Source organism: Scardinius erythrophthalmus, assembly GCF_964197995.2.
Source record: "Scardinius erythrophthalmus genome assembly, chromosome: 15".
In the NCBI taxonomy this organism is placed as follows: Eukaryota; Metazoa; Chordata; class Actinopteri; order Cypriniformes; family Leuciscidae; genus Scardinius; species Scardinius erythrophthalmus.
This window is the reverse complement of record NC_138235.1, coordinates 17,792,021-17,819,395: the sequence shown is the minus strand read 5'-3', so window position 1 is coordinate 17,819,395 and position 27,375 is coordinate 17,792,021. Positions and strand designations below refer to the sequence as shown.

General features: G+C 41.4%; 1 protein-coding gene across 4 annotated transcripts; it reads left to right on the top strand.

Moving 5' to 3' along the window:
* The first annotated feature begins 2,537 nt into the window (after positions 1–2,537).
* LOC308703366 (uncharacterized protein) lies at positions 2,538–24,172 on the top strand. Of its 4 annotated transcripts, none has more exons than XM_081386795.1 (8): positions 2,544–2,709; positions 6,185–6,334; positions 6,709–6,861; positions 7,067–7,219; positions 19,674–19,823; positions 20,832–20,975; positions 22,301–22,450; positions 23,763–24,133. In XM_081386795.1, exons 1-8 carry the CDS (start codon positions 2,628–2,630, stop codon positions 23,765–23,767), a joined length of 987 nt encoding a protein of 328 aa, XP_081242921.1. In that variant the 5' UTR covers positions 2,544–2,627; the 3' UTR covers positions 23,768–24,133. The 4 variants fall into 4 exon arrangements, with proteins under 4 accessions (XP_081242923.1, XP_081242921.1, XP_081242922.1 ...); XM_081386796.1 differs by lacking the exon at positions 19,674–19,823 and adding an exon at positions 13,583–13,675 and having other exon boundaries at positions 2,586–2,709; positions 23,763–24,022; XM_081386798.1 differs by lacking the exon at positions 2,544–2,709 and adding an exon at positions 5,257–5,342 and having other exon boundaries at positions 23,763–24,023.
* Positions 24,173–27,375: the final 3,203 nt, after the last annotated feature.

The window sequence follows — 27,375 nt, the reverse complement described above, 5'->3', positions numbered from 1 at the left end:
GATCTTGCCTAAAGGAAGAATTGTGATTGGTCTGTAGTTGCTCAATATGGTGTTATCCAGATTGCTCTTTTTCAGATGGGGCTTAACAACTGCAGTTTTCAGGGAGTTTGGAAGAGTTTACAATATATTGAATAATACATAAGGAATTGCCGCTTTATATATATTGAAAAATATATTTACAATGTATTTACGCTGTAAAATATCATTAAATGAGTGTACATGTGGAAAAAGTTAATACAAAGACAATGATAGACTGTGCACTTATTTGTATTAGTTAAACTGCAAATGCTTTGTGCATGTCTGAAACTTAATTGAATAAAGAATAGAAAATACCTCCAATACAGTTATTGCCTTTTAGATAAAGCAGCATATTCTCAATGTTTCTTGGTCTTCTGCTGGACTAAAGCACAGGCTCTGCTCTTCAGCACAATGGTGACTCACAAAACCCTTTTAATTCCAACAGAACATTAAACACTAACAGATATCTCAAGATCTCAGCAGAGGAGGGTTAAACATCAAAAACAGCATTACCAACTTCACTTGTCACTAACAGTTTGACTTTATTTCTGTCATACGTCTACAGAAGTTCTTATTGAAAATTAAAAGAGGTTTAGATGTTGATGATTTATTGAAAATAATATATTTTCAGTCACCGTTATGGTGGTCAGTGTTTGCTATAGTAAAATAAAACTACAGTGGGGAGAACAAGTATTTGATACACTGCTGATTTTGCAGGTTTTCCCACTTACAAAGCATGTAGAAGTCTGTAAATTTTATCATAGGTACTCTTCAACTGTGAGTGACGGAATCTAAAACAAAAATCCAGAAAATCACATTGTATGATCTTTAAATAATTAATTTGCATTTTATTGCATGACATAAGTATTTGATATATCAGAAAAGCATAACTTAATATTTGGTACAGAAACCTTTGTTTGCAATTACAGAGATCATACGTTTCCTGTAGTTCTTGACCAGGTTTGCACACACTGCAGCAGGGATTTCGGCCCACTCCTCCAGACCTTCTCCAGATCCTGCAGGTGTCGGGGCTGTCGTTGGGCAATACGGACTTTCAGCTCCCGCCAAAAAGATTTTCTATTGGGTTCAGGTCTGGAGACTGGCTAGGCCACTCCAGGACCTTGAGATGCTTCTTACGGAGTCACTCCTTAGTTGCCCTGGCTGTGTGTTTCGGGTTGTTGTCATGCTGGAAGACCCAGCCACGACCCAAAACAGCTGTTTTCTATGTGAATATATAGTTAAGTGTAATTTATTCCTGTGATCAAAGCTGAATTTTCAGCATCATTACTCCAGTCTTCAGTGTCACATGATCCCTCAGAAATCATTCTAATATGATGATTTGATGCTCAAGAAACATTTATGATTATTATCAATGTTGAAAACAGTTTTTTACATTTTTATTTCATGATGCTATGATGAATAGAAAGTTCAAAAGAACAGCATTTATCTGAAATGGAAAGCTTTTGTAACATTAAACACTACCCTTCAAAAGTTTGGGGTCAGTAAGAATTTTCATTTTATTTTTGGGGGAAAGAAATAAAATAAATCAATACTTTTATTCATCAAGGATGTTCTTTTGAACTTCTATTCATCAAAGAATTGTGAAAAAAAACATTGAAAATAATAATGAATGTTTTTTGAGCATAAAATCAGCATATTAGAATGATTTCTGAAGGATCATGTGACACTGAAGTTACGGAGTAATGATGCTGAAAATTCAGATTTCATCTGAGGAATAAATTACATTTTAAAATATATTAAAATAGAAAACAGTCATTTTAAATTGTCATAATATTTCACAATAATACTTTACAATAATACTTTTTTTTTTTATCAAATAAATGCAGCCTTGGTGAGCAGAAGAGATTTATTTTAAAAACATAAAAATCTTACCGATCTAAAACTTTTGACCAGTTAGTGATAGGGTTAAATTCAACGAATAAGGAAACGTCGAAAAACTTTCTTTCTTTCTTTCTTTCTTTCTTTCTTTCTTTCTTTCTTTCTTTCTTTCTTTCTTTCTTTCTTTCTTTCTTTCTTTCTTTCTTTCTTTCTTTCTTTCTTTCTTTCTTTCTTTCAAAAATTCCTTGGGGGGAAAACTGCCCTCTAAAACTCCATGCACGAATGAGGGGTTTCCATTTAGTTTACTTTAGGGAAAATTATCATTTCGCAAGAGATTACGGTAGTTTTAGATTTGGGATTGAATAGTGCCCAAACTGGCCAACCCATGCACTGTCATAAAAGACTGTCCTGTGGGATTGTATTGGATATAATCTAAATCAAACTATTGTGTATAAAGTATTATACTTCTTTGAGGCCATTGAAAACTAGTTTGTGTATTCTGAAAAAAAAAAAAAAAAAAAAAAACGTTTTGCATCATATTCAAGCCTAGAGCTCTCCCGATTGGCATCATAGCCTGGAGCTTGTCTTATATCAGAACTCTCTGACCTCATTGGAACTTTTTAAAACATGCGGGTGTGTTCTATTGTTCTCCAAAACAGATCATCCCGCCCCAAACTCACGCCATTGGTTGAGCGCAAACTTAAATACTCTCTCGTCCTGAGACAAGTATGATTTTCCAGCAGTTCATTGTATGATCGTAAGTGGAGAGGATGACAGCTCGAGTGTATTGCGCTGTGTTATTGTGTCTGTCTGGATGCTTGAGCACAACAGAAGCTGCTCCAGGAACCACAGGTGAGATCCATGTTCTTTAATTTCATTATGCAGCCTGAAGAAATGCATGAACAATAGTTCAGGTGACCAGTGAAAGATGAACTTTTGTAAATATATAAATTGTATTATCTGAGTCAGTCAATAGAGAAGAGTTTTATATTGAAAGGGTTGATGCCTGTTTCACACTGTGCAGTGTGTATGCCGTGCCTATTTTTCCGTACCCATGCTAACAGCTTTCACACTGCATGCGGATGTGGTCCGGTGTCGTGCCCAATTTCAACTCCCTGAAAATTATTACCGGGGGTCAGAATTTGGCACACCTGTTGCGTTTAAGCAGTGCAGACCGTTTCCGCACCGAGTCTACTTTTGCTGTGCTGCACGCGCTGAATTAGGGTGCTTTCACATCTGTAGTTCGGTTCATTTGGTCCGGACCAAGTGCGAAAAATTATACTTTGTAGCATTTTTAAGGCGTTTTGGTTCCTTTTCATACCACACTGATTGCTCTGGTCCGATCAGTTTATGAGTTGATAAAACGAACCAAAATGTAGTCACGTGACAACATCCACATCACTCAGAACGCATTTCCATAATTGCACTTCGTTTGGTCAGAATTAACGGTGGAAATCCGGCAGACAACACGCCGCTGTTTACTATGGAGAGACGACTGCGTGGGCTGATTGTATCCTTGGTCATATTTTATTATAGTTTGTCTACACCACTTTAGACAAACAATAATATTTGAGAATGAACCGAGGATGCGGCTCGAAAATAATGTTAATAATAATTTCTATAGGCTAAGGCAGGGGCGATTCTAGGATTTTCATTTTAGGGGGGCTCAGCCCCCAATGAGGGTATGATTAAAAAAAAAGTTAGTTTATGGTCTAATGCGCATTATTAACTAGTTTCATTGATTCATCCAGTAACATGCATATGGCAGGGTTTTATAATCACTGAGGTACCAAATGCAAGGTATTTAGGGGGGTTCGGGGGCATGCTCCCTCGAGAAAATTTTGATTTCTCTGATCTACATATGTGCATTTTAAGATGTTTTGAAGGCCAAAAAAATTGGATAACAACCGCTTTAAAACCATGTGCGGGTAGCTGTTTATTTCCCACACTTCATCAGCATCACACTTTTTTTCTCTTTTTTTTTCTCTTGCTCTGTCTTTTCCCCTCCTAAAGCTGAGCTTTGACTGATAAAGGCTTTTCATTTTTGTCTGTCAGTGAAGAAAGTAAACATAGGGTCAACTGATTTCAGGTTGATTTATGAATAATTTTCTCAGACAAAGCTACCAGGTTTATTAAATTCATTCACAATATGTAGACATTCATTACTGATCTAGGCCTAATACATGGCCGTAGACAGGGCTTTATAATCAAAGAGGTCATAAATTTGAGGTTGTTATTGGGTTAAACATTTTTATTTCTCTGATATGTGCATTTCAAGACGTTTGAAGGCCAAAAAAGGATAAGAAATAGATTTAAAACCTGCTCTCTCCTCATCTCCATCACTACAAAGGCTACAAATTGTATTATATTAATTCTCAACATGTACACATGCATTATTAATCTTGTGCCTATGAAAACGGCTTTGTTAATGTTTCTTGTCCCCTCACAATGACATAATTACACGTTATATAGGAGTATTTTCAGCTCAAAATGGTGAAATTAGACAAAAGTTTATTAGTTTTCTAATTATTTTTGTCATTCGTTTAACATTTATGACCTAAAAAACTGTCAAATATAAAATGTTTAGTTTAGCTAGGCTACTTACATCTTAACTCGCACTTGACCGTAAATTTAAGCGTCAGTCGTGCTGCTAAAATTCCATGTAAAATTCGCGCTCAGCAGCTTCTGTGAACATAAAGCCCGCCTACTTTGATTTGATTGGTCATCTCAAATATTCTGACACTGACGAGAAGTGAAAGACCAATGAGGCTCAGAATGAACAAACACACACACGCGCCTCTGTTTCTGACCTGCGCTCTGCTTGGCGCTGCTGCCGACTGAAGATGAAGAACATTATTTAACCTTGTCAAAGACAAAATATATATATTTTAGAATAACAACATTTCTTACTCCAAGTTTTAGGGGTGCTAAGCTCCTTTTTAGGGGTGCTGAAGCACCCCTAAAAAGGGGCTAGCCTCGCCCATGGGCTAAGGCTCCACACCTCCTCACAACTCCAAGTTTGTCCGCGAGCTGCAGCCTGCAAACTGTCAACAAACATTTCTCCTCATGCTAATGCACAGCGCAGCTGACTACGGCAACTGGCTTAGTCCAAATATGCGCAGTTCTTTGGCAGTTGGTTCTGTTCGAGGTAGGATCACGTTCTCACCACAAACGAACCGCTCCAGAGTTCGTTTCAAAGCGTACCAAGACCACCTCTTCCAGGAGGTCTCGGTACACTTGTTTGGTCCGCTTTTGGTGCGCACCCGAGTGCGATTGACGCATTCACACCTGCCCAAACGAACCACACCAACGGGGAAAACGAACTCTAGTGCGATTCAACCGAACTAAATGAGGCAGGTGTGAAAGCACCCTTAAAGTAAGCGCATGCTCGTAGACGTCGTAGTCAAAATGAAGACGAATTGACATGAAAATGTAGTATCTCACCAACTGTACTATACTCCCCAAGTTTGCGCGTGCACATGAAGGTGGGTGTGTGTGGCAGAGATGTCATCAAGATGATTAAAATACCCATTTAGTTCCTGTTTTTATATTCACAACATAAGCAAATGAGTTATCACACAAGCAAGAGTGCAGGTAATTGCCATACACATTGTCTTTGTATTCAGATTGAATTTGATTAAAATTAAGAAATGAGACCTGAGACTAAGAGAACACGGATATGACAAAGTAAAAAAATACTGTTCATCTCTGCATTAATTGCTCAGTTTTATTTCTCTCAACTCAGAGCACATCCAGTATTACATCAGGACACATCAAGCTAACCTTGCGCTAGGCATGGCATGTTAATGCATTAATTGTTCTAGGAACTTCAAAATATATTTACTTTGTGTATTTTGTGATCCATAATGATGTTCTAGTTGAGATCATTTGTAGCGTAGCTAGGGCCCAAACATATTCTCAAGCCCAGGGGCCCTTGCCCTGATTATAACATGCTCTTCTGTAGTGGCCGGTCATTCTCGGGAAGCTGGTGCTCGTGCCGTCCAGTCGATCGAGACTTTTCTGGAAGATACAGATGCTGTGTCTGTGTCTGTGTGTTGCCTGCTTTCAGTGAGTTTGAATTAAGTAATTTAGTAATGGACAATAATATAGAGGTCTTTCAAAACACACACACACAAAAAAAAAAAATGGTGTAGAAATCGTTTTAGATCAAAAATTGCCGCATTACATATCCATATCACTTTGCCAAATGATTTCAGTTATTTCAAGGTCCTTACAGCCTACAACAGCAAAATACCCAAAAAACCCCAGTGAAAAAGACATTCAGCATTCTGTGATTTGGCTTCTCTGTCATGTGTCTGTATAACAGTAAAGCCAGGAGTGTGTCCAAGAACAAAATATGAAGCAGAAGAGTGTACCTGGATACGTTTCGTGTCGTGTGCCGATGACAGTGTCTGTGCCAACAATGAGAAATGCTGCAGCAATGGTTGTGGACTTCAGTGTATGGCTCCAGATACAGGTATTATATTATATATTATTATATTATATTATATTATATTATATTATATTATATTGTACGGTCAATCAATGTTTCAAATATTTGTTTAATGGCATCTTTTTATGAAAGAATGAATCACTGATACCAATACTGCTCCTGATGTCTCTATGAAATAGATTTTTTTCCCTTAATTTTAGTCATTAATTATTGGCATTCAGCATTACAGTGTAATTGAAAACTATCAATTTTAACATTTATTAGGCTTTAAAACATATAACTAATATATTTTAAGTGAACTTAAAACAATCTTCACAAACTCATTAACTGTCACATTTACCTGTGCTCTTCAATAAATCAGGGCTATTTTTTTTCTCTGTCATGTGTCTGTATAACAGCAAAGCCAGGAGTGTGTCCTATCACAAACAATGGAACAATTATGTGTGTAAGGCAGGATGATAAGTTGTGTGCCGGTGACAGTGAGTGTCCCGACAATCAGAAATGCTGCAGCACTATGTGTAATGGACTTGACTGTATGGCTCCAGTTACAGGTATGATATTTTACTTAATTATAGGCATTCAGAATTACAGTATAATTGAAAGCTACCAATTTTAAAATATAACTTATAATTTAAGTGAACTTAAAACAATCTTCATAAAAACTCGTAATGTCACTTCACCTGTGCTCTTCAATATATCAGGGCTTTTTTTTTTTTTTTTTTTTTTTTTTCTCTCTGTCTTGTGTCTGTATAACAGTAAAGCCAGGAGTGTGTCCAAGAACAAACTATGAAGAAGTAAGTTGTAAGAAGAAGGGTGAAGAGTTGTGTGCTGGTGACAGTGAGTGTCCCAAAGAGGAGAAATGCTGCCGCACTAAGTGTGATGGACTTGACTGTATGGCTCCAGTTACAGGTATTATATTATATTATATTATATTATATTATATTATATTATATTATATTATATTATATTATATTATATTATATTATATTATATTATATTATAAAACGGTTAGTTTCAGTCCTTGATTCTGATTGGTCAATAGCTGTGTTTTATTCACGATAAAATACGGCTATGACCGCTTCACCCAACGGTTCTATGTATTACTACACAACACCCCTAGCAACCACTCTTAGCAACTTAAACACAGAGCTGCCACTCACTGTTAAAGGAGAACTCTGGTCAATTTTATCATTGAGCTCATTTTTTTTTTTTGTAAATTTGGAGTGCTGTCAGTACAGAGAACAATGACAAAAATTGGTGTTGCCAAAAAGTGATGTTAATTCAGCCAGCGCACATACCTGTATTTACTTCCTGTTTTCGGTCGAAGTCCACAGTAGTCGATTGTCGAGTTCATGCGCGTGATCATAGGTAACTAAACCTATGCGCTTGAACTCGACAATCGATAACAGTGGACTTCGACCGAAAACAGGAAGAAAATACAGGTATCTGCGCTGGCTGAATTAACATCACTTTTATTCATATCTTTCACATCTACTGCAGTCAGATTCACCCCGTTCACTCTGAAGGAATCACTCACATGGCTGGGCACTTGTAATGACACATCAAGGATGTTAAGAGGCTAAAAGCAGGTTTAAAACTTGCCCCATTGAAGTCAACAGGGTGCAAATTTTAATAAGAGGATAACACGGTGTAGGCAACACCGATTTTTGTCGTTGTTCTCTGTACTGACAGCACTCCAAATTTACAAAAAAATTAGCTCAATGTTAAAATTGACCGGAGTTCTCCTTTAAACACGCATTCAGCGTGAGACTCACGCAATTGACACCTTTCACACCACGCTCTCACGCCACATCCATTTTCTCACACAGAGACAAATCGCCAAGCAAAGTGGACACTGACACTGACAGACAAGACCGAGCAGGTTACTTACAATAGGAAACTAATTCTCAGCTCTCAGGTTCTGTTAATTTTATTACGAAATTCAGACAATAAATACCGTTTTGGCGCTTTTAAATGTGACATCGCTGTAGCACCTCAGTTCAAGCGGCACGTGAATCGATCAGCTCTCTTTACTACTAGATAAATAACAATGTGAGTGAATAAACAATAATAGGTAGGTTGAAAGATACAGTACAACTTATCGAAATGTAAATGCATCATACATGCTATCGATTAATCAGTGTTTTTCAACCGTGGAAAAAGGTCAATAAAACAGCTTGGAGAACAATGTCACACATTTACCTCAGGAAAGCCATTTAATGACCATAGCATGTTAGTTGGCTATAAAATTAGTATTTTACAATATATTTGGTATTGGTAGCCTATAAATGAGTATTTTGCTAAATATGTGCACTATATTACATATTTATTATTTTTACTTATATCATTAAAATATTATGAAGTTATTATAATAAAAAACGCATTATATTTAATTTGAGTTGTTATTTTTAGCCTTTAATAATACCAGCTGACAGAGCTCTCTGCAGCTTGTTTACAGCATTATGTGAGAATTTCTTTCCTGAGAAAAAATAACCTGTATCTACTGTACTATTTATCCAAATGAATCGATATTGAATCAAGATCGGAATCAAACCACAAGAATTTAATTGAAAATGTAAAAATTTTATCAAGCAATAATAAAAGCAGTAGCCAGTCATTGCACCATGCCCATCGTAACATGTTGTCACTAAACTTAATAAAATTATGTTTAGTTACACTGTAAACCTGGATAAATAGAATCTACTTAAAAAAAAAACAAGGTAACTCGTTGCCTTAATTTAAGTAATGAAGCATTAGTTGAATAAGTGAAGTGGACTACGTTCAATGTACTTAAGCCCATAATGGAATGGAATAGAACATTTAAGTTGAATGTACTTATAACCGAGTTACAGTAACTGAAGATACTTAGTTTAAACAATCATTCCCCACCCATTTATTTAACTCAGCTTAAAGTAAGCATTACTCCATTACCAATTCAACTAAATTGTATATTCTAACGCAGTGGTTCCCAACAGGGGGTTGCGGCCCACAAGGGGGCCTCAGCGAGCTCTCAGGGGGGTCGCGTCATATTTTGAAAAGTTTTGAGCAATGAGCATTAAATAAACCCTTAACTTTTTTTTCTGTTCAAAATGTACAAAATTTATATAATGAGCGAGTTCATCATGAATCCATTTTCCAATCCGTGTTTTTGTCTTATCCTGAACAACTATGGTACACCTATAATAAGTGTTTACATTGGGACTAATTTACACTAGATCGGATCGCTGCCGCTGCGGAGTAGCCCAGTACCTGCGTGACTCGTCATAGACGCACACAGAGAGAAGTAGTTCCGGATACAATGTTCTTCCGAAAGACGCATTATTCTGTTATTAATAAACGCAAGTTTATTATTGCTCGCTATAGCGCCAAAAGTGTCAAAAATAAAGCCTCACATTGATAAAGCCTCACAAATAACATGCAAGTATTGAGGTCCCAGACAGCAGTCATTCAGTAATAGCTTATATTCTTTTTTTTTTTTTTTTTACCTACACACCAGTGTGAATATTTTTGTTATTGTATTTCAAATAGGGCCAATTTATAGGCTACTCCTAGGCTTACGTTTTTAAATTACAAAGGGCCTACTGATGTTTTTGTTATTGTATTTTCAATATTATAAGCTATTATTTGTGCAAAAACATATCTGGTTATAGTAAACACCGTTTGTTTGAAAACAACATATTGTAACAACCGAACAAAATGCTAGGGAAGCAGAGATCAAACACACTCGGATGGTATGTGAAACGTACAAAATTCTTTATTAATTTTAAAACATGATAGGCTCTTAAAAAAACGTGTTACCCCCCTTGGGTTGTTGATTACAATGTCCCGTGAAACAGTCCAGCTCACGTCCGATAAGGAGGGGCGGGATACCAGAAATCCTCAATTTTCGACAGGTCCACGTAGACGGGCTCGCATCCAATAGATGCACACAGGAATCAGGGACCGTCCTCAAACAGACAGGATCGGCCTCTCCAGTCCCTTTAACTTGATAACAGAGTACATGTGTCCAGAGCTCTCCTAAATCCAAGCAGAGTCCCTATCTGTCTACATTTACCCCCCCACTGGCTGGCTATCTTCACCGCCGGTGGTACTAGTTACCGCGAGCGGCCGTCAAACGGGTACCCAAGTGAGAGCTCTCCCACCTCTCTCCCGAGCAGAACTCCACACCTCAATAAATAATCCTCCACTCCTCCCCCTTCACCTGTATGCATTGATTTAATTACACATCCATTCATTCGTTCAGACAAAGGGGGCGTGTGCTTCAATCACTTAATTTCCCCTTAATCATCACACTACCCCCTCCCAAGTGAAAAGGACTCGTCCTCGAGTCAAACAGTCAAGTCATAGTCCAACAATCGGACCGGTACCCTCTTGGCCCGCGACGAACGACCCTCAGCAGACCCGTTAAGACAGTCATGCAGTGCAGGCAACCGAATGGGAACAGAAGCTATCCCAGCATCCAACACAAGATCAGGATGCCGTGCTGCATCAGCCGATGGTCCAGGGTGCAACACAGCGTCAGGCGGGGGTCCAGGGTGCAGCGCAGCGTCATGCGGGGGTCCAGGATGCAGAGCAGCGTCAGGCGGGGGTCCAGGGTGCAGCGCAGCGTCATGCGGGGGTCCAGGATGCAGCGCAGCGTCAGGCAGGGGTCCAGGGTGCAGCGCAGCGTCAGGCGGGGGTCCAGGGTGCAGCGCAGCGTCATGCGGGGGTCCAGGATGCAGCGCAGCGTCAGGCGGGGGTCCAGGGTGCAGCGCAGCGTCAGGCGGTGGTCCAGGGTGCAGCGCAGTGTCAGCCGGTGGTCCAGGGTGCAGCGCAGCGTCAGGCGGTGGTCCAGGATGCAGCGCAGCGTCAGGCGGTGGTCCAGTGTGCAGCGCAGCGTCAGGCTGGGGTCCAGGGTGCAGCGCACTCCTTTCCACAGCTACAGCCAACATTTGCTTCCTCTCAACACTCCGCAGTTCTGGCCGTTCTGCAAATAAATTAACAATATATGGCTTAAGACGGTTAAAATGCACAACACGTTCAGGCCCTTTTTCCTGTGGAGCTATTCGATACAAAATGTCCGTAACTCGCTCAAGGACAACAAACGGCCCCACAAAACGCCTTTGTAATTTTCGGACACACACCCCGCTTACGCGCCTTATTTTTCACCCACACCAATTCCCCTTCTGTGTAAAACTGATGGGAAACTTTCAAGTCAAAATATTGTTTCTGCTTCCCTGATGCCTTCAGTTGATGTGCTTTCACAGCCTCTACTACCGTAGACAAACTTGCAGCTACTTTCTCCACATAGTCATTCGCTGAATCAAAACGTTCTGTCTCCCCCACTCCCAACATAACATCCACGGGCAAAACAATCTCTCGTCCAAACAGAACTTTATATGGCGAGAACCCGGTAGTAGCATGTGTACTGCTCCTATAAGCCATCATAACATATGGCAGGAGCACGTCCCAATTCTGCTGGTTACTATCCACAAACAAAGACAGCATGGAGTGTAAAGTACGATTGAACCTCTCTACCATTCCGTTCGATTGAGGATTATAGGCTGTCGTTCTTGTTTTATGCATCTGTAAAAAGGCACACAACTCTGTAAATAGCTTTGATTCAAAGTTTCGACCTTGGTCCGAATGGATACTGCGGGGGACCCCAAATCTGCACACCCACTCCTGCACCAAAAGCTTCGCTATAGATGCTGCCTCTTGATTTGGAAGCGCAACCGCTTCCGTCCACTTCGAGAAATAATCCCCAATTACTAGGATATACTTATTCTTTTCCCCGGTTAAGGGCAGAGGACCCAAAATATCTACCGCTACCCATTCAAAAGGTCGAGAAACAAAAGAGGGTTGCAAAGGGGCACGCACATTTAGCGCAACTGACTTACGAGACGCACATTCTGTACATCAACTGCACCACCTCTTTACATCCTCGAACCACCCGGGCCAATAAAACCTGTCTTTTACTTTCGCCTGTAATTTTTGCACACCTAAATGACCACCCGTTGCTGAATTATGTAACATTTTCAAAACCTCTGGAACCATCGCCTTCGGAAGGACCACCTGGACTGTTAATGCAGCATCTGTATTAAGAGGCGGTTTACGCACCAATCGCCCGCGCTCAAACTCCAGCTGGTCCCACACAGGCAGAAACCCACCCACTTCCCCTTTAGTCTGTGCTTCAACACGCCCCTCCTCCCCCCGCAACAGCAATTGTTCTACAACTTGTAAAACAGCATCCCTCTTCTGTGCCCCCACCAGCTCATCCTCAATCTCCCCCAAAGGAGGAGTTTCACATACAGCGCACACAGAAGCACTAACCTGCAAACGGGGATCTAAAAAATCTTCACACTTGTCACCAAATGATGGCAAGCGTGAAAGCGCGTCCGCATTAACGTGTTTTTTTCCCGGGCGGTGTACAATTTTATATTGGAAACTGGCCAACTGTTCGACCCATCTAGCCAGCTGTCCTTCTAGCCCCTGGAAATTATGGAGCCACCTTAAAGAGTTATGGTCAGTACGCAATATGAATTCTTTTCCAAGCAGATAATGCTTGAAATATTTAGTAAATACTACCATACTAAGCAACTCCTTTTTCGTTGTAGCATATCTACGTTCCTGTTTAGTTAGAGCTCGACTAGCATACGCCACAACCCGCTCAAGGCCGTCTACCTCCTGAGACAAAACTGCACCAATGCCAACATCACTGGCATCCGTGTCTAACAGAAATGCCTTGTGCGGGTCCGGATATGCTAGAACTGGGGTTGTCACCAGGGCCGTTTTAAGCTGTAAAAATGCCAGCTGGCATGCCTCATCCCATTTAAATTTCCGACCTTTTTCTGTGAGGCGATGTAATGGTCGCACAATTTCAGCGAACCCCTCAATAAATCGCCGGTAATAAGATGCCAACCCCACGAAACTACGCACCTCAGTTTGATTATTCGGTACAGGCCATTGTCTCACTGCATCTATTTTAACGGGGTCTGCTCGTATTCCATCAGCCGATATAACGTGCCACAAATAACGGACCTGAGTGGCAAACAATGTGCATTTAGATGGCTTAACCTTTAAATTCGCATGGCGTAACTTACCGAGCACCTCATCCAGCCGTTGTAAATGTTCCCCAAATGTCCTCCCAAAAACTATAATGTCATCTAAATAAACAAGGCACGTAGTCCACTGTAAATCCGCTAACACTAAGTCCATAAGGCGCTTTAATTCAAACATTAAATTCAAATAACCCCTGTCGTGTTGTAAAGGCAGTCTTATGTTTATCTTTAGGGTCCATCTCGACCTGCCAGTATCCACTGGCCAGGTCAAGAGTGGAAAACCATTGGGCATGGGCAAGACTGTCCAACGCATCATCGATACGTGGTAAGGGATACGCATCTTTCCGTGTTACGTTGTTCAATCGCCTATAATCGACACAAAAAAGCGAAGGTTCCCGTCCTTCTTCCGTACCGGGACCACAGGTGCGCCCCACGGGCTACATGACGGCTGTACAATTCCATTTACCTGCATATTCTTAATATGCTCATTCACTTCATCTTGTAAATGGAGAGGTACACGGCGCGGGGGTAATTTAATAGGTTTAACATCCCCCGTTTCGATCTGATGCGTTATTAAAGCTGCACTATGCAGGAATTGTGTTTTTGTCAAACAACGACCCCTAGAGTCGCTGTGGAATACTTGCACTGTCGTAAATTCAGTCACAACACAGCAATCAGAGGAAGACACGCTGAAAACTGTAATGCTGTTCTCTTCCTTCATAACTCATACTGAGAAGGTTTGAGTTGCAGTGGAATTTGTGACTGTTTCACCTGTTCAACCATATCAAAGTTTCGTAATTAGTAAGTCCGTGCTTTTTTTCTTATGTGCTGAAGGGCCGCTGTGCCTTGGTGAAACGTGTTTGTATGTGAAGAGGTCTTTTCCAAAACGCAATAAACATAAAAAAGCTGCCTCAGAGAACCAGCAAAAGTAATAATTATGAATATGTAAAATATTGAAATAAGACATTTTAGTTGTTTATTAATTTCTGTGTCAGCTGCAAAGATGAAGTTGACGATTGACTCGTGATCTTTGCAGTAGGCTAGTGAACGCACCGGAGAAATGCACATTTATTAGGCTACATAGTTTTATTTTGTTTTGGATGGTTTTGTTTAGAATCAGCTTTCTGTAAATATATTTCACATTTTTTAGGCCTGTGTGAGGCGAGGCTACGGTTCGGTTCATGATGATCTCCAGTTCAGTGATTGCTAGCCTATACTTTTTATGTAAATCCAGGAAATTGGTTAATTTATTAAAATTAAGATACAATTAATACAAAACGAAATTCGTTTTAAAGAAAGGCTTTGTGCTTTCTGTTTTGAGGTCTCTGTGAAAGTTTGAAAGTCTTATGCGCTTTCAGAGCGCTTTCACTTGCGTTTCAAGTGCTCACAGAAGAGATGGGTTTTCAGCTGGGGGTAGACTAGAGAGTTGAAGACTGAAAGAAAATGAAAAATACAATCCAAGATAGGCTAATTACCTTGAGTCAAAAATAACACTGAATAACAGCAGAACTGGTGTATTTAGAAAAACCACTTGCGCGCTCTCGCCGCGTCCACTAACTGACCGCTTGTCCTGTTTGTGATCTGAATCTCCTAGTATTTATATCTTTCTACAGTTGCTGTCTCGGCGAGCAATTAAGCAAATACAGCGAAAATGGCCCAAATCGAAACTAGCTGCTAGCAGGCAATATTTCAGTGCAATTAAACTGCAATAATAATTTTCACTCGCGGCTGTTATTTAAGTTATAACGCGTCTAGATAAAATACGGATTTGTGAGAAGGTAAAAATTAAAAATAAGCAGAGAATCGAAGATAGGCTTACCTTGAGTCAAATGATAGTTTGTGATAGTTTGTAAATTGTGCTCGTTTACACTATTTACAACCTCTAGGCTTATTTATGTCCTGATAATTGTGTGAGATATTGACAACTGTTCTCATGATAATCGCAGGAATCAACTTCAACAGCGTCGTTTCCAAAAAAGAGATTTACTTAGGCTACTAGTCCATCAACAAGATCGCCAGGTCAGCATCGCTGTTGCATCCAGTGCTGCTTTTTAGCTCGCGCCAACGAGTGAAAGCCTGACCGAGTGGGACTATGGACTCTTGTCCGGTACCTCACACAGTCAGATTCTCTCTTCCTTTTCCTACACTCTTCCGACTGCGCTTTCTTTGTTTTTTTCCATCGTCGAGTCTTCCAAGAATCACGTCTGAAATGCGCGCAAGTGTCTTCGTGCTTCATGTTGTTGTTGATGTGTGTGACATCGTTGCCGTAAAGCAAGTCGTGTTCTCGCGAGATTTGTCGGGGGCGCCTCTCTCAAACTTGCATTGCTGGTTTTTCCAGAGGCGTCCCCCCCCCGAGCTTTACTACCAGGATTATTCGCCCTACTAGGAGTTTGTTTACCACCGAAATGACTTTGAAGCTGTAATATTAAGGTACAATTCTTGCATAGTGCAGCTTTAATTTCGTCCGCCCCAAGTCTGCATCACCCATACTAAAGACTGACGAATTCTTGCTTAATAACTTGCGCACCGCGCGCGTCTCAGTCTCCCCAAAGCCCTTTTCCTGTAAATTCAACCGGTCCATGAGCGTGTCCACAGAGGATATAGGCGAACTATCTATAGCCACACCTCCTCCCTCTACCACTACATCAAAGTATAGTTTGCCTACTTGCATGTTTTAAAGCGTGGAATGAGTGCCATCAGTGACATTAATTACCCGAACGGGCAAAACCCCCTGCTCCACCCGACACACTACCCTGGCCACAAAAAGGTCGCAATGGTTATAAAGGGAGGAAGACGGCTCTAACATACCCTGCAAACTATCAGACGCCCCATGCACTGCCCCTGTAATCAACGCTTCACTACGAGGTGGAACTGATGTATCCGCGTGGACCGTTACATCACAGGACTGTATAATATTATTATTTCCAACCAAGAGGGGGATCTGTTTTCCCATCACCCGACAGTTTTTTTTGATCGAGATTAATAACAACACCATATTTTAGCAAAAAGTCAGAGCCCAGTAAAATTTCCTGAGGCTCCAAATCTGCGACAAGAAATTCTGTAATGACAGTTAAAGAGTCAAATTGGCACACCGTTTGCCAGCGACCCAAAATCGGCATCCTCCCCCCGTTGGCCACTCTAACCACGCCCTCATGATGTTCAAGGTAAGCCCCACCATTCGTAATAGTAAGCCATCTCTGTTTCGGTATTATTGAGACCTGTGCACCGGTATCAAGTAACAACTTAACGTCACACCCACCTAATTTAGCAGCAAGGTAAATCCTAGGATTGCCTTGGACTGATGAGGCCAACTGAAAAAAATTATCTTGCAATGGGGCAGGCATTCGGCCTATGATGCCTGCCCCCTCCCGTTTCCCTGCGCATAAGGACAATCTCTCCTAATATGCCAATTACATCCACATTCCCAACAACCGCCTCCTAAAGGTTGCCCCTGCCTTCTCCCCACCCCACTTAAACTTAACGGTTCAACACTGCTATTCCTTAATGTGGGGACTGCCTCACAAAGTTGTTGTACAGATTTCTTCAACGTCTGAACTTCATTACGCAGCGCATCCACTACTTCTGTCAGCGCATCTACTTTACTTTCTGCCGCAGAAATGTGCAACTCACGCACTCGAGCATCAGGTGTAATCGTGCATTGTTCTAACCCCTGGATAAGTTCATATTCACTTGCAATATTAATTGCTTCTTCCAGAGTGATAGGTTTAACACTGCGCAATCGAATACGAGTCTCCCCATTTCCCACATGCGCAATAAAATGATCTCTAGCCAACAAATCCTGTGTATCCGCTCCTACTGAAGAATACGCTTTAGTCGCCAGCCTTCGCAGCGCATTACCAAACTCGCGTAAAGTTTCGTTCGGCATGCGCTTTCGTGTTGAGAAGCTAACGCGATTCCATTCTGCAGTTTCACATGGTTCAAAACATTTACCTAACGCATCCTGCAATAAAACATAACTACGTTTAGCCTCTACCGAAAGGCCACTATAAATATCTCGAGCCCGCCCCGATAATAACAGTGCCATAAATTTTAATTTCATTCCATCATTCCAATTATTCACCACAGCTGCCATCTCAAACTGCTCCTTCCAGTCAGACCATTCTCGACCCGTGCCGGTAAAAGTCTCCGGCATAAATACTGGGCGTGCAATAGACATGTTTGATAAAGCAGCTGTGGCCAGAGTCGAAGGTGCAGCAACGGCTGCTGCTGAGGTAGATGGAGTGACCGCTGCATCCCGGTGCCCCTCTCCGCTACCCTGCATTGTCCGGCTGTTTTATTATTATAAGGGATTAACTCCCACCGCTGCCACCAGTGTAACAACCGAACAAAATGCTAGGGGAGCAGAGATCAAACACACTCGGATGGTATGTGAAACTTACAAAATTCTTTATTAATTTTAAAACATGATAGGCTCTTAAAAAAACGTGTTACCCCCCTTGGGTTGTTGATTACAATGTCCCGTGAAACAGTCCAGCTCACGTCCGATAAGGAGGGGCGGGATACCAGAAATCCTCAATTTTCGACAGGTCCACGTAGACCGGCTCGCATCCAATAGATGCACACAGGAATCAGGGACCGTCCTCAAACAGACAGGATCGGCCTCTCCAGTCCCTTTAACTTGATAACAGAGTACATGTGTCCAGAGCTCTCCTAAATCCAAGCAGAGTCCCTATCTGTCTACATTTACCCCCCCACTGGCTGGCTATCTTCACCGCCGGTGGTACTAGTTACCGCGAGCGGCCGTCAAACAGGTACCCAAGTGAGAGCTCTCCCACCTCTCTCCCGAGCAGAACTCCACACCTCAATAAATAATCCTCCACTCCTCCCCCTTCACCTGTACGCATTGATTTAATTACACATCCATTCATTCGTTCAGACAAAGGGGGCGTGTGCTTCAATCACTTAATTTCCCCTTAATCATCACAATATTTTGTCATCCTTGCTGCAAGCTTACAAGAGCGATAATATAATTAAATGTGAAGGGGGGCCCTAAAATATTTTCTTGGGAAAAAGGGGGTCTCAGACAAAAAAAGGTTGGGAACCACTGTTCTAACGGACCCAACTTAACTTTTAGTTCCTGAAACTCAAAATATCTTTCAATCAATAGAGCCATGTAAAATATACACATACAACTGCAACATTACACTGATTCAATTTTATTTTTATTGAACATTAAACATTTTTTTTTTTTGCAATAAAAGAAACAAAGCCATGGCCTAATAGGCCTCTGGTGTGTAGTCTCCTCGGTGATGGCATGAAAAAAAAAAAGAAAAACAAATGTTAACCAACGCTAATGCAGTTTTAAATGAGGTTTCATCAATTGTACATTAACATCAGGGACACAACAATAACGTCCAGAAATCACGAACTTACCCGTGACTCCATCTGAAATAATTTGCTATTTTGTTTTTGACCCTCTGAACGTTGGACAGGCAAAACTTGGTGTTTTAAGTTGTTTGAGCTCAAACACATAATTACAATAAGATAGGCCATTAAAAAGTACAGTTTACTCAGTTTAATTCATAATTAATATAAAGAAATGACACGTTTAAGTAATACAAACTCAGTTTGAGTAGAAACTACTGATTGGACTTAACTCAATTACAATAAGAAAGGACAAGAAAAAGTTCAACTTAATCAGAATTAACAAGTAATGTCAATAAATTAGACACATTTAAGTAATATGAACTCAATCTCTTTGAGTTGAATCAAAATCTGGGTTTACAGTGTAGGCTACCAAATGTTTTGACGTCACAATAGCCTACACTTATTGCGATCGTTTTTTTTTTGTTTTTTTTTGTCTAAGAAATTTAAATACTTTATTAGTTTACATTTATATTATTTCAAGTTCACCACAGGGCTGTTGAATGTTTGAATCTGATTTAACATGTTTGTGTATGTAAGAAAACATAATCACAAAAAAAGTATAATGAACCAAAGTCGGGATTTGGGCCCCCCAGCATCCTGGGCCCAAATGCCTGACATAGCCTACTCTGCACCCCATAGACCAGCCCAACCACCCCCACTATAACGGCACCCCTGACTACAGGGCAGTTGAATGCTTGAATCTGATTGGTTGCCGAAGATTCTAAGGAGTGCAATTAGTTTCAGGGAAACACACGGCTAAAGTAGTTTCAGGCAGGTCTTGACTGCATTACGTACATGTCCATATTACTTGGCCAAATGATTTCAGTTATTTCAAAGGTCCTTACAGCAACAACAACAAAAGAACCAAAAACCCCAGTGAAAAATTAATTCAGCATTCAGTGATATGGCTTCTCTGTCATGTGTCTGTATAACAGTAAAGCCAGGAGTGTGTCCAAGGAGAAAATATAAACCAGAAATATGTGCCCAGATACGTTTCGCGTTGTGTGCCGATGACCGTGAGTGTCCCAAGAATGAGAAATGCTGCAACAATGGATGTGGACTTCAGTGTATGGCTCCAGTTACAGGTATTATTATATTCAACGCCAGGTCTCAGGTCTCGTACAATTAGGCATCGGGCGAAATGGCCTCAGATGGAAGCATAAGTTTCAAATTAACGAAACTATTGTTAACATAGTTATTATCATTAACAACTAACGAATGGCTCGACACAACCCTTACCGGGGAAGAGCCTAGACAGGGATTTCTTCTATAATTTCACCTACGCTTGGCATCAGCTGCATGGCAGGGTAAAGGACGGCTGTCATAGCCTACCATGGTCGCCCTCGCCCGTATAATTTTTTTTTTTTTTTTTTTTTAAATATAGATTAAATCTGATTTAACATGTTTGTGTATGTAAGAAAACAAAATCACAAAAAAAGTATAATGAACCAAAGTCGGGATTGGGCCCCCCTAGCATCCTGGGCCCAAATGCCTGACATAGCCTACTCTGCACCCCATAGAACAGCCCCCCCCCCCACACTATAACGGCACCCCTGACTACAGGGCTGTTGAATGCTTGAATCTGATTGGTTGCCGAAGATTCTAAGGAGTGCAATTAGTTTCAGGGAAACACACGGCTAAAGTAGTTCCAGGCAGGTCCTGACCGCATTATGTACATGTCCATATTACTTGGTCAAATGATTTCAGTTATTTCAAAGGTCCTTATAGCCTACAACTGCAAAAGAACCAAAAACTAAATTACATATTTACCCGTGGGCCTTCCTACCTGTCTAACAGGTAGAGAATATACAGAAATTGAATAGTTATTTTACAGTCTTAACTACATAAATTATATATAGATTGAGTCTTATTAAAGCTACAATTTCTCAAATGTGCGTTAGTGTGATTCCGAAAAAACGAATGTATGCACAGGTCTTGACCGCATTATGTACATGTCCATATTACTTGGCCAAATGATTTCAGTTATTTCAAAGGTCCTTACAGCCTACAACTGCAAAAGAACCAAAAACCCCAGTGAAAAATGAATTCAGCATTCAGTGATATGGCTTCTCTGTCATTTGTCTGTATAACAGTAAAGCCAGGAGTGTGTCCATACATAAAATATGTGTGTACGGTGGAGGTTGAAGATAAGTGTGCCGATGACAGTGAGTGTCCCAAAAAGGAGAAATGCTGTGGCACTGCATGCAATGGACGTCAGTGTACGGCTCCAGTGACAGGTATTATATTATATTATATTATATTATATTATATTATATTATATTATATTATATTATATTATATTATATTATATTATATTATATTATATTATATTATATTATATTATATTATATTCAGCGTCAGGTTTCGTACAATTAGGCTTCAGGCGAAATGGCCTCAGATTGAAGCATAAAAGTTTAAAATTAACAAAACTATTGTTAACATAGTTATTATCGCAGACATTCCAACCTGCAAAAAGTCATTTCAGGGAGGTATCCCGCAGACATCCCACTCGTTAGGTTGTATAAAACGCCCCACTGAGATTATTTTTTACATTTGTATTATTCGCTAGTTTTAGTTGCATGTTTAAAAATTAGCAAAATAATACATTGCAACTAGCTAGCTTGTATGTTGGCAAAATAAATTGAAGTTAAAGAAATCTTTCGAGCTATTTTACTCTGCGTTTTTTATTAACAAAGGCTGCTTTCTGTACAGAGGTTACCAGAGAAAAATGGCTTAATATATATTAGTGCTCTTAGTCGATTACAAATAAAATGAACTAATCACACTTTTCTTTCTGTAATTAATTGTGATTAAAAACATTGGGAATATATATATTTTTTTGTATTTTTGTAGTGTAATTTCACAGTTACACTCCAAATTAATGTAGGAACAACTTACAGGCAGTATATTTTAAATATTTGTCATAATGGCTTTTTTTTTTATGAATTAAGGCCTGGATTACTGATACTACTGGTACTGATGTCTTTATTTTATTTTTTTTACATTAATGATAGACATTCAACATTACAGTATAATTGAAAGCTATCAATTTCAACATTTGTTAGGCTTAAAAAAAAGCCCACTTAATTTAAGTGCACTTAAAACCATCTTATGATGATAATAAATTGCATATTTACCCATGGGCCTTCCTACCTGTCTAACAGGTAGAGAATATACAGAAATTGAATAGTTATTTTACAGTCTTAACTACATAAATTATATATAGATTGAGTCTTATTAAAGCTACAATTTCTCAAATGTGCGTTAGTGTGATTCCGAAAAAACGAATGTATGCACAAAAAAAAATCGTGCATACGCCTGTCTTCCAGATGTGAAATCTATAAATCTTATAAGGAGTGCAATTATTTTCAGGGAAACACACGGCTAAAGTAGCTCCAGGCAGGTCTTGACTGCATTATGTACATGTCCATATTACTTGGCCAAATGATTTCAGTTATTTCAAAGGTCCTTACAGCCTACAACTGCAAAAGAACCAAAAACCCCAGTGAAAAATGAATTCAGCATTCAGTGATTTGGCTTCTGTCATGTGTCTGTATAACAGTAAAGCCAGGAATGTGTCCAAGAAGAAAATATAAACCAGAAATATGTTTCCGGATACGTTTCACGTCGTGTGCCGATGACCGTGAGTGTCCCAAGAATGAGAAATGCTGCAACAATGGATGTGGACTTCAGTGTATGGCTCCAGTTACAGGTATTATTATATTATATTATATTCAACGCCAGGTCTCAGGTCTCGTACAATTAGGAATCAGGAGAAATGGCCTCAGATGGAAGCATAAGTTTCAAATTAACGAAACTATTGTTACCATAGTTATTATCATTAACAACTAACGAATGGCTTGACACAACCCATACCGGGGAAGAGCCTAGACAGGGATTTCTTCTATAATTTCACCTACGCTTTGCATCAGCTGCATGGCAGGGTAAAGGACGGCTGTCATAGCCTACCCATGGTCGCCCTCGCCCAGTAAGTATAATTTTTTTTTTTTTTTTTTTTTTTTTTTTTTTTTTTTCATCCACCCATCCATCTTCTACCGCTTATCCGGGGCCGGGTCGCGGGGGCAGTTTTTTTTTTTAAATAGATTAAATATAGATATAGATTTAAATCAATATAATTAGTTGTAAATTAAATATTCTAAACACTAATACAAAAAGAAAAGAATAATGCATTGACTTGGGTATGTAATAGGCCTATTAACGTTCACGCAAGAGTTGTCATGACAACCGGAGAACCGGATCTTTTTGCTCTCCTATTTCTAACTGATAGACTGGAAACAAGCTCTATTCCCGATTTTGGTTTTCTAATATCAGAAGGAAAATCAGTTGGCCACCAAGTACACGGACCCTGTAGGCTACCTGTACCTGAATTGATTTTCTTCTTGCCGTTTTATTGCTGCTAATGTTACACTCGTTAGGTTGTATAAAACGTCCCACTGAGATTATTTTTGAAATCTGTATTCCCTAGTTTTAATTGCATGTTTAAAAATTACTAAAATAACACATTGCAACTAGCTATCTTGTATGTTGGCAAAATATAGCGAAGTTAAAGAATTGCAATTCTTGCAAATTGAAAGATTTGTCATTATTTAATTCATTTTTTGCTAAAGCAAAGATAAATGATCCACAGTTTAGTTCACATAGAATGATGTTGTGATCACTGTGTGAAGAGTTTTGAAAAAGTGACCTAAGTATTTAAAAATGTGTTCTAGCGATTTATAAAAACAAACAGGATTGTGTATTTTATAAAAATAATTATACAATTTTTTTTTTTTTTTTTTTTTTTTTTTTTTATATATATATTGTCAAAAGTACCTGAATTCAGACTATAGCACTGTTTCATGCACAGGGTGGCTTTACAAAATTAATAAAGATAATAAATAATACTCAATGCAATTCACTCCGTAAGTAAAACTAGCTATTCATGTCCTGAGTGTTTTGTGCTGTACATCTGATGCTTAATCCCACTAAATGGCCAGACTAAATCTGAATCTCTATCCATACAGTCTAGGTGCCTAACTGAAGGGAATCCAGTGTGTGCCGAATACTGTTCCCATGATGGTCAGTGCCCTGCTTGACAGAAATGCTGCTCAACACCTGTGATCGTACATGCAGTGTTAATCATATTAGAGAAAGATGGTGTAAAGAGTCATGTTACCTTTGTCATGTACTTGTCCTATATAAATTGTTGTACTATTTTTGCCGGTTGTATTCTCTGTGATTGATATGAGGTCCTCCAGGCCATGATTAAAGCATATTCAAAGGCATCATTTGGAGTCTGTCTGTCAGTCAGGTTAGACACTAGAGATCTTACTTCTATTCTCAAGTGATGGTGCTGAAGTGGCGCACTAGAGACCTGTGGAGAGACGTCTAGTAGAATATCAAATTGTAGGTGTCTAGGAGACACCAGGTTAACTTAAAGGGCATCTATTATGCAAAATCCACTTTTATTGTGTTTTGGACATAAATGTGTGTTGGCAGCGTGTGAACCCAATCATTCTACAGTGATAATCCACCCACTCCTTTTTGACATCATACTGCTCAGGCCCGCCCACTGCTGCTGATTGACAGCCCTGTATTACCATAGTTTCCGCCCTCAGCGAGTTGTACACTATCTGCCATTTACTCAGCGCTCGAGCAGCTGTAGTGACAATTTTCTCGTAAGTGTAGGAAATATAAGCTGACTACGCCACCTCCTTATTTAATGAGGAGCCCTCCACAGATCACAATACTTGATTCTAGGCAACAAACATAGTTCATAAAAAAAAAATTTGTTCCAACACGGACCATCAAATGTTAAAACGTGTCAACAATAGAATCCACAGAAGTAGGAAATGGCTCTCCTCAAGACTGCAAGAGGGTCGGGCCTGCTCTTATGGACCTCCTACCACCTTTAAGACACAGAAGAAAACGTATCGGTTACCTAACGTAACCTCTGTTCTCTCTAGAAGAGGGAATGAGTATTGTGTAAGTAGCTTACGCTGTGGGTAAAGTCATCTTTTCTCGAGATATGAAGCCAAAAAATTATCCTTAATTTTATAATTTTGTCAACGCAGTGCAGCAGCAAGCAGACCTAGAGCGTGCATACTAGCGTGCTCATTGGCTGCCCTGCAGCAACTGCAGCAGCCTATCGCTGAGCCCTTGGCGTGACATCACGCCCAATGAGCGCGCTGGACGCGCTCACGCGTCACGGCCTGTCAGAGGGGGTGTGGCTTAGCGTATAAAAGAAGGCTCAGAGGCTGCTTTCTCTGTTTTTTGTTGCGCAAAATTTTTTGCGGGTTACGCAATACTCCTTCCCTCTTCTAGAGAGAACAGAGATTACGTTAGGTAACCGATACGTTCTCTTACGAGAGGTTCTCTCGTATTGCTTAAGTAGCTTACGCTGCGGGAACTCCCTTGTCAACGCCGTGCGCGCCCAGCATCCACTGAATGAGTCCCAGGGAAAGCCCGGGGAACACGATGAGTGGGAGCCGGGCGGCCAATAGAATGGCTAGCGCAGTACATAAGCACACATTAGGGCGCTCAGAGCGGCGCGGCCGGTCTGACTGACAACTCCTGTAAGTGAAGCTCAACCAGGAGAGCTAAATCACACAGCAGTAGCCCGCGCACGGAAGTGGGCCGGCTACGCGAGACTTAGACTGATAAAAGTTTGGCCTGCAGGGCGGGAACTTCTAGATTGTAAAATCTGACAAATTTGAGGGGGAGGCCTAGCCCGCCGCTGTACAAATGTCGTGAATGGAAATTCCGCTAGACCAAGCCCACGATGAGGCCATGCCTCTGGTGGAGTGGGCTCTGATGCCCAATGGGCACTGCAGGTTTTTAGACGCATAAACAGCTGCAATAGCGTCCACTATCCATCTGGACAGGCTGTGTTTCGAGGCGGCGAGACCCTTGGTGCGCCCACCAAACGAAACAAACAGCTGCTCCGAGCGCGTGACAGCGGCGGAGCGCGCAATATAATTCCTCAGCACCCTGACAGGGCAAAGGAGTTTACCGTCGATCTCGCTGCCGGATGCCGGCAGGTCCGAAAAAGAAACGACCTGCGCTCTGAACGGTGTGCCCAAAGTTTTGGGGACATAACCGTGCCTCGGTTTGAGAATGACTTTAGAGTCATTAGGTCCGAACTCGAGGCATGCAGCGTTAACTGATAACGCATGAAGGTCACCCACACGTTTAACTGAAGACAGAGCTATCAGAAAAACGGTCTTGAGCGCGAGGTATTTCATATCCACCGTTTCCATGAATTCAAAGGGATGCACTTTCATGGCCTCTAAGACCAGGGAAAGATCCCAAATAGGAACCGAAGGGGGTCGCGGGGGGTTCAATCTCCTAGCTCCCCTAAGGAAGCGGATGATGAACTCGTTCCACCCTAATGCGCGGCCCAGCGCCGAGTCGGCGAAAGCTGAGATCGCCGCAACATATACTTTGAGCGTGGAGGGGGACCTGCCCATGTCCAGCAGCTCTTGGAGGAAACAAAGCACCTGCGATACCCCACATGTTAGTGGATCCAGCCCTTTGGCGGTGCACCATTTACTAAACATAGATCATTTAGACGTGTAGAGCCGTCTCATAGAGGGAGCTCTAGACTGTGTGATCGTGTTCATAACCCCTATCGGCAAGTCAACGGGTATCCGTTGATAATCCATACATGCAGAGACCAGCGCTCTGGATGAGGATGCAAGATCGAGCCGCGGGCTTGAGAGAGAAGGTCTCTTCTTGCCGATAACGGCCAGGGGGTTGTGTCTGCCAGCCGTATTAGTTCCGGGAACCACGTTTGATTCTCCAAATACGGGGCTATGAGGAACACCGAGTGGCGCGGCTTCCCTGATTCTCCCGATGACCTGCGGCAGCAGGGAGACCGGGGGAAAAGCGTAAAGCGGGCCGCTGGGCCAGGTCTGGGCCAGCGCGTCCTCGCTCTTTGAAAAGAACCTTGGGCAGTGCGCGTTGTCTTTTGCCGCAAAGAGGTCGACTTTCGCTCTGCCGAAACGGCGCCACAGTGACCGGACTGTTTGGGGATGCAAAGACCACTCCCCCGGGGGAACACTGTCCCTGGACAGTCTGTCTGGACCTTCGTTCAGGTGACCCGGCACATGCGCGGCTCTCAGCGAGCGCATTGAGTGCTGAGCCCACACAAGGAGGCGTTCCGCCAGGGTGCAGAGCGTTTTGGATCTGACACCGCCTTGGCGGTTCACATAGGCCACCACTGACGTGTTGTCCGTGCGGACTAGTACATGGTGGCCCTGTAGGTATGGGAGGAAGTGCTTGAGCGCGTTCTCGACCGCCAGCATCTCTAGACAGTTTATATGAAGGCGACACTCCTGGTCTGACCAGAGGCCATAGACCGGTCTGCCCTCGAAGAGCGCTCCCCAACCTCGGTTCGACGCGTCTGTCGAGATAACTTTCCAGTGTGAGACAACTCCCATCGCCACTCCTGTGCGATACCATTCGGCTGCCAGCCAGGGCTGCAGGGCTGAGACACTGAGCCCTGATTCACCCTGACTCGTAAGCTGTCGGCCGTCCAGGCTCGGTGAGGCACTCGCGCTTTCAGCCAGCGTTGAAGCGGGCGCATGCGCAGTAACCCCAGCTGAAGCACTGCTGCAGCTGAGGCCATATGCCCCA

What these genes read in the sequence shown, in the direction of transcription:
- LOC308703366 (XM_081386795.1), top strand. Translation starts at nt 2,628, where the DNA reads ATGACAGCTCGAGTGTATTGCGCTGTGTTATTGTGTCTGTCTGGATGC. An exon ending in CTGTATGGCTCCAGTTACAG is followed by an intron (nt 6,862 to 7,066) that starts GTATGATATTTT and finishes TCTGTATAACAG; the next exon opens with TAAAGCCAGGAGTGTGTCCA. An exon ending in CTGTATGGCTCCAGTTACAG is followed by an intron (nt 7,220 to 19,673) that starts GTATTATATTAT and finishes TCTGTATAACAG; the next exon opens with TAAAGCCAGGAGTGTGTCCA.